Here is a 13,867-nt window from a genome sequence, read left to right as displayed (position 1 = left end):
TATATTCATAACCAACAGTGTTATTCTCATAATGTGAGCAGGTTATGGGAAATGGGCTGACATCCGTTGTAAACTATATACTTGCTGCAGAAGTACTGTGAAAAAAATCATCTTCTGGTCTCTTTCTTTGTCATATAATTTCTAAGGAAGTGGTACAGATATTTGTATATGGGTGTGAGAAGGGAGTCTGTGAGTTGAAAAAATCAAATTGTGTAGCAGAAAGAGAAAATGAATGAAGGAATAGAAATTATTGAAAACCAAATTGCAGTGCTCTTGGGGGCTGGATGATGTTATATGATGATGGTGCTAAAATGATAATAATAAGCTGGGTATAGGAGCCAATATAGAACCAGGAAATGAGGCTAAAAAATCAGTATAACAGCAAGAAGTTGAATCAACTATTTGAGAATATATAGACCAGTTAGGGGGTGTGAATACCCTTGAGTTGAAGACTGTCCTACTGATCCTCAGCTCCCACCTTCTGACTTCAGAAGATGCTGGCCTTCTCTATCTCTCTTTTTTACCCCTACTTTGTTTACTTTCTAACAGGGGTCTTTTAAAATATCTGTCTTGATTTTGACCATATTTGTAAGTTTCTGTTCCCATCATCTCAATTATTGAATGCCTGCAAATTTGTAGAATCCTATGACATATACACTGTTGAACATGGCAAGGTGGGGTGGTTTGGAAGATCCATAATGGAGAAGTGTGGTTTGTGTGTCTCAGTACCACCTGGTTCCTTGGTGATTCTGTGCTAGGTGGGGAATAAGGCTATCAAATTTATTCATAAAGGTCTCCAACTCAACATTTTGCTAATTAAACTAGGGAATCAAGATCATGGAAGAAATAGTTTTTCCAGGGGTCCTGCCCAGTCTCATCCACTAAAACTCCCTGCACAGCAGGCTTGTTGCCCTCTATGTCAGGGCTCTGAAAATCAAGCCCTTCATACTGTCTGTCAGTGTTACTCCCCAGAGATGATCTCTCGGGTGTATAGAATGTGTCGATGTCAGACATATGGCAGCAATAATGCAGAGCTCTGGAGGGAGAACTGGACATCTACAATGGTGAGATTCTTCCACTTTATATGTGGAGTGATTTAATAATACTTGAATGAAGATTATGGTAAATTGAAGAGGTATACTACAAATCTCAAAGCAACCACTAAAAAGTGAACAAAGCAGAGTTATCACTCATAAGCCAACAAAAGAGATAAAAATAAAAATAAAAATTCAACCTAGAAGAAGGAAGGAAAATAGGGAACAGGAGCAAATTACAGATTGGACAAATAGAAAACCAATAGCAAGATGATAGACTTGAACCTAACTGTATCACTAATCACATGAAGAAAGATAGAACGAAAGAGCAAAGAAATAAAGAAGAGAGAAAACAAATCTGGAACTGTTATTCTAATATCAGACCAAGTAGATTTCAAAGTAACCAATATTATTGGGATGTAATGACAAAGAAATCAATTATTCACAAGGACATAACAACCCTAATCTGTTTTTGTTTTATTTCAAAAATAGAAATCAAAAGACCTGCAAGAAGAAATAGAGAAATCCACATTTACAGTCAGAGATTTCAATACTCCTCTCTCAAACAAATGCAATAAGTATGCAGGCAACTTATCACACTGTCACCCCCATCAATCTAATTGATATTTATAGAACGTTCTATTCACAATAGCAGACTACCCACTATTTTCCAGTGTCCATGAAATATTTACTGAGCTAGACCACACTATAGGCAACAAAAAATTCTCAATAAAAACATTCAAGTAATACAAAGTATGTGCTTTGATAACAAGTAAGTTAGACATCAATAATAGAAATATATCTGGAAATCTCCAGTTCATATATTAGGAATCTGAATAACCTGTGGTATAAAGAAAAAATGAAAAAGGAAATTAAAGAAATATTCTCAGAGAAATGTCTACCTTGTCTCTTATGTTTCTTTAGACTTAGAGGCAGTCCTAAAATAGTAAAAGTAAGCTTGCAACTCTAAAGTCTGTATTCCAGCGAATAATGGTACATTTGGAGCCCTGTTCTAAGGGAGAGTAATGAGTATATTGGATATATGGATCTCATTGCATGTCATGTCAGGTGTCAATGGTAGACTGTGTGCAATGGTTCTAGCACCATGTCACAGATGACCTTGAGCCCATTTTGTCAGTCAAGTGAATGACTTTACCCTATTATGCTTCTGGTAGATGACTCAGAGGACTCACCTTAAAAATAACATCTCTTTCCCCCAACACACACTCACTACATCATTGGGAGGATGGAGTGGAGGAACTTCCTGCACTAATACAGGTATGAGGCACTAGGTGCAAATGTCCTCTGTGCTGGGAGTCCTGCTGTGCTCAGCAGTGAACACATGGACCCAAGAGTACTCCCATATAACTGGTAACTCTCTGCTTTTGACCTAGTCACTTTTTTCCCCAGAACTGTGAGTGTGATGTGTGCAGAGTCTCTACATGGTCCAGCCCATAGCCACAAGGCAAATGTGGCTATTCAACTTTACCTTTAAAATAAACAAAATGAAATAAAGTTAAAAATCCAGTTCTGCAATCCATGCACTCAACAGCTACAAGTGGATCATGGTTCCTATAATGGAGAGCACAGATAAAGCCCATCACTGCAGAAAGTTCTGCAAAGCAGCTGGATGAATGGTGGGCAGGTCCCTTGCACAAGCAGACTTAGACAGTCCCTCCCTCACTTCCTCTCTGCTTCTCAGCCTGCTGGCTTAGCATTGCCTGAAAAATTAAAGAAAGGTGAGGGTCCAGATTTTCCAGGTAAGGGGATAGGGGTTCATGGCGGGTATGTTCAATTTGATCTGGAAGGGACCCCTCTGTTGGTTGTTTCCTAAACCTCCCGACAAACTCGCTCGCAGAATACATTTCATGTTGGTTTCTGTTTCCTGTCTTTTGCTGACTTTAGGCTGTAATCCGTTTTGGATGCTGAGTCCTACAAATTAGTGTCTTTTTCAATGATGGCTACTTAGAAAATACTTACTTTACAAATGGGTGATTCCTGCACTGGCTGCAGAATTTAAAACTTGACTGTTGCAGGAGTAGCATGGGGCAAGTGGGCAGAATTGGCCCTGGGGGAATTGCAGGGGAACATTGGGATCCATAAGGGTCACAGCTCAGCATACAGCCCCGAAGGTGGGACATGGGTCTGGATCAGAGGCTGTGCCAGCTGCCAGCTGAGGCCTTGTTACTGGATGATCTGCTCAGAGCTGCCTGCCCAGGACAACTTCCTCCTTAGGGACAGTCCCTGCCCTGAGGGTTCATTTGGAGTTGAGCTGCCTGTGAGGAGGAAGGAGAAGAGAAATGGTGCCCTTTGCAACTCTGCAGTCCAAGAGAAGCTGGGACTAAGACCAATGGATAATCAATTAAGGCAGAGAGAGGAGGACTTAGCCATGGAGGTCAGTACCTGTCAGAAAAAAGTCTCTTATCTTGCATCTAAATTATCATCGACAGCACAGCATTAAAGAGCCCATGAGCTGAAGGAGGGTCTTAAGAAATGCCCACAACCCTCTGTCTTCCTGTTGCTGGTATCCCATCTTCTCTCCTAACATCATCAACAGCAGCATGCAGCCAAAGCTGATTTTCTAAAAAATCCTAGGATCTCTCTTCCTGGTTTACAGAAGTTGTTTCCTAACTCCCTGTTCTAAAGAATGAAGAAATAACCCTTCTATTGCTTCTCAGTCTTTTAGCTAAGATCAAGTATAGCATCTGTTCTTATCAGTTTAATATCTGATACATCCTCTTTCTGAGGACAATATATTAATGGATTTTTGGAACAGGGAGATGGAATAAGAGTTTGCTGCATCCACTCCACACATCGACCTGGTTTTGCAATACCTCCAGGAATTGTGTCTCCCTCCTTAAAATTAGGGTTGCTACCAAGCACCGAACGCCTATGCTTATAATCCTAGCCACTCAGGAGACAGAGAACAGGAGGATCATGTTTTACAGCCAGCTGGGGCAAAATAGTTCATAAGACCCTATCTTTTAATAGCCAACACAAAAATGTCTCAAGTGGTAGAGCATGAGGCCCTGAGTTCAAACCTCAGTATTGCCCAAAAATAGTAAGCCTTGTTTCAAAAGAAGTGTCTGCCTTTCTCTTGAAATCTGTAACGGATAGCGCGTAGTCTGCTGGCCTTGTCCTTATTAGGAGCCCTCACGACCTCCAGCACAGTCCTGTGAAAGTTCTTCTAAACGTTTGTGGGCAAGGCATGACAGTGTACACCTGTAGTCCCAGAATTCTGGAGGCTGAGACAAAAGGATCATGAGTTTGAAGCCAAATGAGCTACATAGCAATTTCCAGGCCAACCTGAACTGCACAGTGAGTGCATGTCTTAAAGGAAATGCGGGTAACAGTGAAAACAAATATGTTGAAAATGAGTGGTGCCATGTTTCTGTGTCACTACATGTTGGTTAATAAAGAAAGGATTGTCATTTCCTCAGATCAGACATGGGCTGGACGTAATGATCAACCAGAGAGAGGCAAGAAGGGGAAGATTATTTGTCACTTTCTTTAACAAGTATTTTTTGAGAACCATCCTCTGTCAGGTATGGCACTTGTCCTCAGGGGATAAAGGGAGCCACAAGACACATATGGTCCTCCCATCACAAAGCTTATCATCTATGGGAGACTGTAAATAATCTGACAAAGGAGCTTTCTATCCTACCTCGTGTCCTGGGGGAAATCATTGGAGTGCAATCAGAGTGAGTGTCAGTGAGCACAGGAGAGCCTGCACCATAGGTCAGAGTGGGTGGTAGGGCAGAGCAGGACGGGGAGAGGGGGAGTTGGAGACCTCTCTAGAGAGTGGAGGCCTGAGCAGAAATGAGCTGGGCACAGGACTGGAGTGGAACTGCTCCAGGGACAGCTGACAGATTCCTAAAGGCCTCAGAGTTGGAAGGAACTCAGAGGATTCTGGGAAAATCAAGGAAGCCAGTGTTAGTAAAGCCATAAGAGAGAGAAGCTCATATAGGGCCTTCTGGACCATTCCAAGGATTTTAATTATTTTCTACAGGCAAGATGAAATCACTAGGGAATTTAAACGAGAAAAAATGAAATAGAATTTTGTTTTTTAAATTATGTCTGATGGTAGAGTAGGAAAGAAATTGAATTACAAATCTGTCACATTGCAAACAAATGGCAGTGAATTGCATCAGCATGAAGATGGAGAGAAATGGATAATTTTGAGGTTTTTGAAAGTGGAGATGATAGGGATTGGTGATGGGCTGATGCAAGTGAGGAAAGAAGAGGTATAGACGACTCCAAGACTGGCAATGCTATTCACTGAGACAGGAATCATGGCTGGGGACACAGGTCAATGTTCCGTTATGGCCAGCCTCTGTTTCAGATGCCCATGAAGTGCCCAAATGAGAAGCTGAGAGCAACGAAACGTCGGGAAATCTGAGCTAGGTGTAGAGCACAGAGGACGGGTGCACTACATGACAGTGAGGCCCTCTAGGTGGAGGAGGGGAAGGAACCAGAACGAGTGCATTGGATGCACTGGAAGCATTTATGTTTGTGTAAAGGAAAAGAAGCAACCTGAAGATGAAGAGTTGGTGCAGTTTTGGGAAATGGAGCAGAGGAAACAAAGTAGCAAGTTTATGGCAGAAAAATAAATGTTGGCTACAGGAGTTTGGAATTCTAGTTACTGTCCTGTCCATGATACAGTTATGTTTCTTTATCTACAGGAATTCAACCAGAATGGCAGCCCAGTACGAAGGTGTGAGTTCCTGCCCTGGCAAAGCAGGAACCAGCCATGGTGAGAGGTCCTGGCTTGAGGGGGGAGGCAGGCAGAGAGGAGTCCGGGTCCCCACTGTTCTGACAGCTGGTTCCTATCTGAACAGGAGCGAACTATTCCCAGACCCACCTCGTTTCTATTCATTTATCCTGCTCTTTCTCTTCTCTTGACCTTCTACACTTCCTCAAGATGTGGCCATAAAACTGAGCCAGGGAGATTAAAGGCCCTCTGATTGGTCCATTGGGCTCAGCACAGTTTCTTACTTCCTGCTTCCTGCAACTGCACACAGCATAACTGCTGGTTGTGATTCCGTTGTTGCTTTTCTGCCGCTTTCTAAAGCCAGGAGGAGGACTGGAGAGAAGGCAGGTGGGAGGAACTGATACCTCATCCAAGTCCTTAATTTTTCTGTTCCTGGTGGCCTCACTCTAACCACATCAGGAGGACCACTCAGTGTATTACATAACCTTCCCTTTACTCCTTTGCCCATAGGAATTGACTATGTCAGTTAGTACCTTAAGATCAACCATTTGGTTAGCTCCAGATTCCATCGTCAGTGGGGAAGTCCTTGGGCCTGGGCCACGTCTGCTAATCTCAGGTGCTCAGTCATGCATCTGTGCTAAGCTAGTGTTTCAGTACTCTTGATAGGCTTACAGACACGTGTGTAGTTAACAGGCTCTTGGGTAGGCCAGTGTGGCTGGAATACCTGGCCTGGTTGCCATCACCATGCCAGCTGGTCCAGGAGTCTTCATTCGGCTGTTGCAGGAAGAGCAGGAAGAGGAAGCAAGCCACAGTTCCGAAGCGCTTTTGAAGCCTTGCTTGCCTTGCGCTTTCTACTGTGCTGTCATCTAAAGCCTGGCACACAGTCCTGCCAAATTCAAGGGCTGCATTTTGATAGGAGGACCTACAAATCCACATCCCAAAGAAGCATGCCCAAGGGATAGAAATGTATACATTTGCAATCTTCCTCATTGCTTGCCATCCATACAGTGTGAACATTGGATAATTGTGTTAGGATTGCAACTGGCCTTTGGTGACTTTTCAATATACCTGACATGAATTTCCTAGTCCCTTCCCTATGGCCAAGGAGCCAAAGCCCCCAAGAGCTCCTTGGGATAAATTCTTTCACTGTGATGCTGAGTAAAGAATGTTGTGAGTTCTAACCCACATTGTTCTAGCTGATCTTAGTCTTTCTGTGTCTGGTGCACTTAGTCACAGAACTTTTGGAAATATACTTTCATCCCAGAATTCTGGTTCTCAGACATGTGAAAACTATGCCTTAAGGATAGCGATAGCTTCTATAACATCGATCCTGGCTTATTAATGGGAAAAAGAGAAGCTTCTTTTTTTTTATTATCATGTCATTGTAGTGCTGGAGTACACCGTGACATTTACAAAAGTTCTTACATTATATCATAGTTTGGTTCCCCCCTCCATCATTCTCCTGAAAACCTCCTTTTTGAATATAAATTGGTAAAGTAAATCTCTCCCTGCAGATGCCCCAAAGTCAGATTTTGTGTTACTTCCTGGAGTACCTTATTGGATATCTATAGGTCCTCTGAAACCATTTTATTTCCTGCTCTGGGGGCTATCAAGTTACCAAAGTGTCAGAGTAAGGAGATTAAAGAAATCCTGAAAAGAGAGAGAGAGTGAAGGCAGAAGACCAAGGGACGTACAGTTGACTTTGTACCGCAAGAGGGACCTTAGGTCCAGAGGCTGACTAGACAGCCTGTGAGTGCATAGGCAACCCCAGCAGGGAAGCCCAGCAGCAGCGAGAGAGTAGGGTTTGGGGTGGAGGGACTGCATGGGAAACCATCGGAGGCAGACTCTTAACACAGTGGCTTTTGTTTCCTTGATGTCCCAGGGCTTGGAAACCAAGATACCAGAAATTCCCAACTGAGAATTGTCTTGGTGGGTAAAACTGGAGCAGGAAAAAGTGCGACAGGGAACAGCGTCCTCGGAGAGAAAGTATTTCCCTCTGGCATTAGTGCACAATCCATTACCAAGTGCTGTGACAAAAAGATGAGCGTGTGGAACGGAATAGAAATTGTTGTTGTCGACACACCTGGTGTTTTTGACACTGATCTACAGGATGCTGTCACACGCAAAGAGATTGCTCGCTGTGTCCTCCTGACCTCCCCAGGCCCTCACGCTCTGGTCTTGGTGGTCCCCCTGGGCCGCTTCACCAAGGAAGAGCATAAGGCCACAGAGATGATCCTGAATATGTTTGGAGACAGGGCTAGAAGATTCATGATTCTCTTATTCACCAGGAAAGATGACTTGGGCGACACTGATTTCCATGATTACGTAGGGGAAGATCCAGAAGGCATTCAAGAGCTGGTGGGCAAGTTCAGAGGTCGCTACTGTGTGTTCAACAACAGGGCAACAGGAGCTGAGCAGGAGGACCAGAGGGCACAGCTGCTCACCCTGGTGCAGTGCATCGTGAGGGAGAATGGTGGAAGATGCTACACCGACAAGATGTACCAAAAAGCTGAGGAGGAGATTCAGAAACAAATTCAGGTGATACAAGAAAATTACCAAGCCCAGCTAGAGAGAGAGAAAGCACAGATAAGAAAGAAGTATGAAGAGAAAATCAGAAAGCTGGAAGATGAGCTGGATCGGGAAAAGAGAAGGGCACAAATGGAGAGGGAATGCTCAGAAAGGGAGGCTCACTTTACTCAGAAGCAGCGAGACGCCAGAATGGAAGTTGAGGAGCAATATGGGATCCTTGAGTTAATCTTAAAAGCATGGGAAATTGCACGCTTTTTCATACAGCTGTTTAAAGAGTAACAAAATGTTTTTCTATACTTTCTGCATTTTCTGTGATGACTGTGCCCTAGAGGACACATTCATCAAAGTCTGAGTGCTATACCTTCTGTCTTTCAGGACTGGGGAGTACAGTTCCCATTGGCAGTCAATAGATAGCCTATTGATTTAGCAAAAGAGTGACAATTTCTCAATCTGTGAAACTGTGAAATCAAAAGTATTGATGCTTGCTACCTGTAAAGTCTTCCTCAGAGACACAGGAAAGGAATGCAGAGCAGAGCAGAGTCGTCCAGGCTTTACTCAGCAGTTGTCCTCTATTTTCCTGGCAGATAGTCTCTGTCTGAAGCTTCTGCTCACTTATTTTTGCTCTAAGGCAATAGCATATAGTTTGTTGGAAAGCTCAGTTATTTGAATAGGGAAATCTTATAGACAGACATGGCTTAGAATTCTTTCTGAATGAATGTCAAGTTGTTTACTTCATTTTCACAGAAGGACTCAAATAGTTCCTTATGTAACCCTTTGAAAAGCAGAAAGTTATCTGACAAACAGATCTCAGAACTCAACTAAGTAATAATCCCCAAAACCCAGGAGTGAAAGACAGCAATTCAGCAGATAAGACAGCAGTGTGTGGCATATTCAGGTGTCTCTGTGGAAACTCTCCGGCCAGCCTTAACTTACCCAGTTTGATGAGCAATCAGTCCTCTCATTTTCTTGAGAAATGAACTGCAGCTCCACCTTCATCACCTCACCCCTCACCTACCTAATGTTTGGTGGGTTTTCCTCACACTTCTGCTCCAACCCAACTGAATGGTTTGCTTGTTGCTACTGCAATAAAACTTTTAAATTCTTTCATGTTTGTGTAAAATTGGGAGTCCCTTTTGTTTATAATAATACAGTGTTGAACTTCACTTTTTTGGCATTTTGAAGATGATTTTAGATCTAGATTTAGTGTACCCCATGATACCTCCCTTTTTCTTTTTTCCTGAAAGGTCTCAGCCACATTCTCAATACTTCATGGACCAAGGACACACCCTCTTTGTCTCTTCATTATGTGCTGATGGTAATTGCTTGTGACCAAACTTTCTGAGACCTGTAAGGATTTTTTGGTGCAAATATACCCTTTAACACAGAATAACAATAGTTGAAGTCTACTCCTTTCCTACTTTTATCCCAGATTCTCCTCGACTATCCCAAAGCATGTTCCCATACTTTACCAAAACATCCTGGTGGTCACCTGTGCCAATCCTTGCTCTGCCATTCTGAATTGGCTTCTCCATGTCCTGAACTATTTTGTCTAAAATAGGACAGATGACTCGCCATTATTTCCTCCAAACACAAAGGAGTTAGTGGTGCATGTTTAATAAAAGTTAGCAAAGGCTCAATGGTAAGAGAAATACCGCATGAAAGAGCACACAGGGGAAGACAACTTCCGTCTCGCTCTGCAGACTGTGGGTGTATTTCATGTGTATTTTTATCATTCAAGTTTCCACAAAAATTCTGATACAACACCCTTTTGTATTACCACCTCTCTGTAAGCAAATATTTGAGCAAAAAGTCACACATACCTCCCAAAGAAAAATAAATGTAGGTTTAGTAAGAAAAGAGGACTTTAACTTCAGTGGTTATGGTTGGTAAAATGTACAATACATTCTACTGGTGCTTGCATTCAGGTTAGTGCTGTAGAGGAGGCAAGGAGGCGTCACATCACACAAATGTTACAGTTTACTTGTATAGTTTCTTCTTAACTTAACCCTATGCATCTAATTGATTTATTGTGTCTGATTGCATTGGTTAATATCTTCATTGTAAGGAATGGTGGATAGTAGTGGGGACAGTAGAGATTCTTGCCTTATTTCTAGCAATGCCCCCAGTATTTCCCAATTAAGGAAGGTCTTGGGCTACAGTAATACAAACTGCTGTGCTCTTTTCCATTTTAAGCTATCAACTCAGATCTACAATTTTAGAACTTCAGTTTTATCTAACATGAGTATACAAAGCTATAAAATTTCTTTCTACAAATGTTTGTCCAAAATTTTTCCTTTTTATTAGCATATATTAATTGTAAAAACAGGTTTCATTATGCAATTTCATGCATGAATATCAGCACTTTTATCATATTCACGCCCTCACTGCTTTTTCTTGTCCCTCCATCCCCTATCCTGGTCCTCCACTGCTTCCCAGATAGTCTCCCTTCTATTTTCATGTCTTTTTTTAAAGGCATGGAAGACAGGTTTAAAAGATATGTTTTCTCTGTGCATAGGAGAAGACATGCCATAACTGTCTTTCTGAGTCTGGCTTATTTTGCTTAACACGATCATCTCCAGCTATATCCATTTTCCTGCAAATGACATGATTTCATTCTTTTTTATGGTCAAATAATAAGCCCTTGTGTATATAAGTCACATTTATCTTATCCATTCATTCACTGAGGACACATAAGTTGATTCCAAAATTTGGCCATTATGAAGAGTCACAATAAACATTGGGTAGGCAGTTATCTCTATTGTATGTTAACTTCAAATTCTTTGTGTATATATACTCAGCAGTGGTATAGTTAGACTTATTTCAGGAACCTCAATACTGATTGCCATAGTGATGCAGTAATTTACATTCTCACCAACAAGGTAAAAAGGTTCCTTTTCTCCAAATCCTCTCCAACATTTCTTGTTGGTTTTTTTGGGGGGAGGTTGGGTTTTTTTTCTTGATGATAGCCATTCTGACTGGAGAGAAGTGAAATCTCAATGCTGTTATAATTTTTATTTCCTTTATGCTTAAAGATGTTGAACATTTTTATGTATTTATTGGCCATGTTTCTTTTACGAATTATCTGTTCAATTCATTTGCCCATTTATTGATTCTATTATTTGTTCTTTGGGTGTTTAATTTTTTGAGTTCTTTATATATTCTGGATAATAATCTCCTGTCAAATAGCTTGCAAATATCTACTCCCATTCTGTAGTGTTTCTTCACTCTGTTTGTTGTTTTCATTGATTCTGAGAAGCCTTTCATTTGACGTAATCCCATTTGTTTATTCTTGCTATAGTATCCTAAGTGATTGGAGCCCATACCTATAATCTTGAAGTGTTTTTTAATGCCTTCCTCTAGTAGTTTCAAAGTTTCAGGGCTTACACTAAAGTCTTTGGTCCATTTTCAATTGATTTGCATACATTTTGAGAGATGGGGATCTAGTTTTAGTCTTCCACGTGTGCACAACTGTCTTCAGACCATTTGTTAAAGAGATTGCATCTTTTTCCAATGTAAGTTTTTGGCACCTTTGCTGAGAATCAGATGACTGTAGCTGCATGGGTTCTTTCTGAGTCTTCTGTTACAGTCCACTGGTCTATAGGTCTGTTTTGTGACAGCACCATGTTGCTTTTTATTCCTATGGCTCTATAATATAATTTGAATTCAAGTATTATGATATCTTCAACATTACTCTTTTTTTTGGCAGTACTGAAGTTTGAATTCAGGGTCTCATTCTTTCTAAGCAGGTGCTCTACCACTTGAGCCACTCCACAAGCTCTTTTTTTGTGTGTTGGGTATTTTTGAGAAAGGGTCTCATGAACTCTTTGACTGGACTGGACTTGAACCACAATCTTCCTGATCTCTGTCTTCCATGTAGCTAGGATTACAGGTGTGAGCCACCAGTGCCTGGCTAGCATTGCTCTTTTTGCTCAAGATTGCTTTGGTTATTTGAGATCATTGACCAGGAGTTGTAGAACTGTTTTCTTCTATTTCTATGAAATAGAAACAGTGATGAGGAAATAGTGGTGAAGATTGCATTGAATCTGTAGATAGCTTTTGGTAATGTGCCCATTTTCACAATATGAACATGGGAATTCTTTCCATCCTCTAGTGTTTTCTTCAGTATTTATACTTTTTATTGTAGAGGTCTTTCACTTCCTCAGTTGGTTTATTCTTAGGATTTTTTTTTGAGGCTATTGTGAATGGGAGTGTTCTCCTGGTTCCATTCTGTTAGTTATTGGTTTATAGAAAAGCTACAGATTTTTTAATATTGACTTTGTATCCTGCTACTTTCCTGAAAGTGTTAACCAGATCTAAGAATTTTTGGATGGAGTATTTAGATTCTTTTGTGTATTGGATCATGTTATCTGCAAATAGAGATAATTTGACCTCTTTCTTTCCTGTTTGTCTCCCTTTAATTTCTTTCTCTTGCTTTATTGTTCTCCCTATGCATTCAAGAATTATATTGAATAAGAGTGGTGGTAGTGGACACCCTTGTCTCATTCCTGATTTTAGAAGAAATACTTCCAGTCTTCTTCCATTTAATATAATGTTGGCTATCGATTTGTCACAGATAGCCTTTATTATGTTGAAATATTATAGTCCTATTCCTAGTTTTTTCAAGGGCTTTATCATGAATTGCTATTGAATTTTATCAAAGGCTTTTCCTGCATCTATTGAGATAATCATGTGATATTTTGTCCTTGATTCTCCTTATGTGCTGAATTATGTTTATTGATTTGTGTATGTTGAACCATCCTTGTGTCCCTGGGGTGAAAACAATTTCATCATGAGGTATGATCATTGTTGTTGAATTCAGATTGAAAATGTCTTTTTGAGGATTTTTGCATCTGTGTTTATCAAGAAAATTGGTGTATACTTTGCTTTTCCTGTATCCTTTTTCAGTTTTGGTATAAGTATATTACTGGCTTTGTAGAATGAAATTGGAAATGTTCCTTCTTGTTCTAGTATAAGGAAAACTTCAGGAGCATTGGTGTTAGTTCATCTTTAAAGGTCTCATACAATTCATCAGTGAATTCATCTAATCCTGGGCTCTTCATCTTTGGAAGACTCTTCACTACTATTTCAATTTCATTGTTTGTCATTGATCTGCTTGGGTTGTTCATATCCTCTTTTTATTTTTAAAATTAACTGCATTAGTTCTAATATTCATCCCCTCTATTACTCTTTCTTAACCACCCTTGCTCTTCCCCTCCTTTTTAATGTTTTTAAGGGCTTCACTTTGCTACTTCTATACATATATAAGGTACTTTAATAACATTCACCTACCACTACCCTCACCTCACCCCTCCCCTACTCTTCCCACTGGTTCACCCAAACAGTCCCCTATTACAATCATATCATTTTATTTATTTTCTTTTTTTTACTTTACTGTTGTGCTTAGTGGGGTACATTGTGGCATTCACACAGATTCTTACAATGTAGCAAATATATCATACTTGAATTCTCCCCCTCTATACTCCCTCCACCCCAGATTCCTGGAATAGTTTCAACAGGTATCATTTCTGCATTTACATACATGCGTACACGTTTTTTGCACCATATTCACCCTCCTACTCCTCTTCCCCATCAC

The 13,867-nt window shown here is 40.8% G+C and overlaps 1 protein-coding gene and 1 non-coding gene across 4 annotated transcripts in view; both read left to right on the top strand.

Annotated features, from left to right (window-relative positions):
• The window catches only part of LOC109698796 (GTPase IMAP family member 4), a 29,461-nt gene extending 20,080 nt beyond the window's left edge, over window positions 1-9,381 (top strand). The window contains exons 1-4 of one of the 3 annotated variants that reach the window (XM_074060831.1): window positions 2,726-2,794; window positions 3,270-3,429; window positions 5,717-5,787; window positions 7,628-9,381. In XM_074060831.1, coding sequence (XP_073916932.1) covers window positions 5,730-5,787; window positions 7,628-8,553 — 984 coding nt within the window. In that variant the 5' untranslated portion in view covers window positions 2,726-2,794; window positions 3,270-3,429; window positions 5,717-5,729 and the 3' untranslated portion in view covers window positions 8,554-9,381. Of the gene's footprint in view, window positions 1-2,539; window positions 2,795-3,269; window positions 3,430-5,716; window positions 5,788-7,627 lie in introns of those variants that run through there. The other 2 variants (XM_020183196.2, XM_074060826.1) reach the window with 2 other exon arrangements.
• On the top strand, window positions 3,701-3,890 carry LOC141420941 (U2 spliceosomal RNA). The gene has a single exon (XR_012445664.1). It is a non-coding gene; the product is annotated as a U2 spliceosomal RNA (small nuclear RNA).
• Window positions 9,382-13,867: the final 4,486 nt, after the last annotated feature.

This window comes from Castor canadensis, chromosome 2, assembly GCF_047511655.1.
Source record: "Castor canadensis chromosome 2, mCasCan1.hap1v2, whole genome shotgun sequence".
Lineage (NCBI taxonomy): Eukaryota > Metazoa > Chordata > Mammalia > Rodentia > Castoridae > Castor > Castor canadensis.
This window is presented reverse-complemented; position numbering and strand designations above follow the sequence as displayed.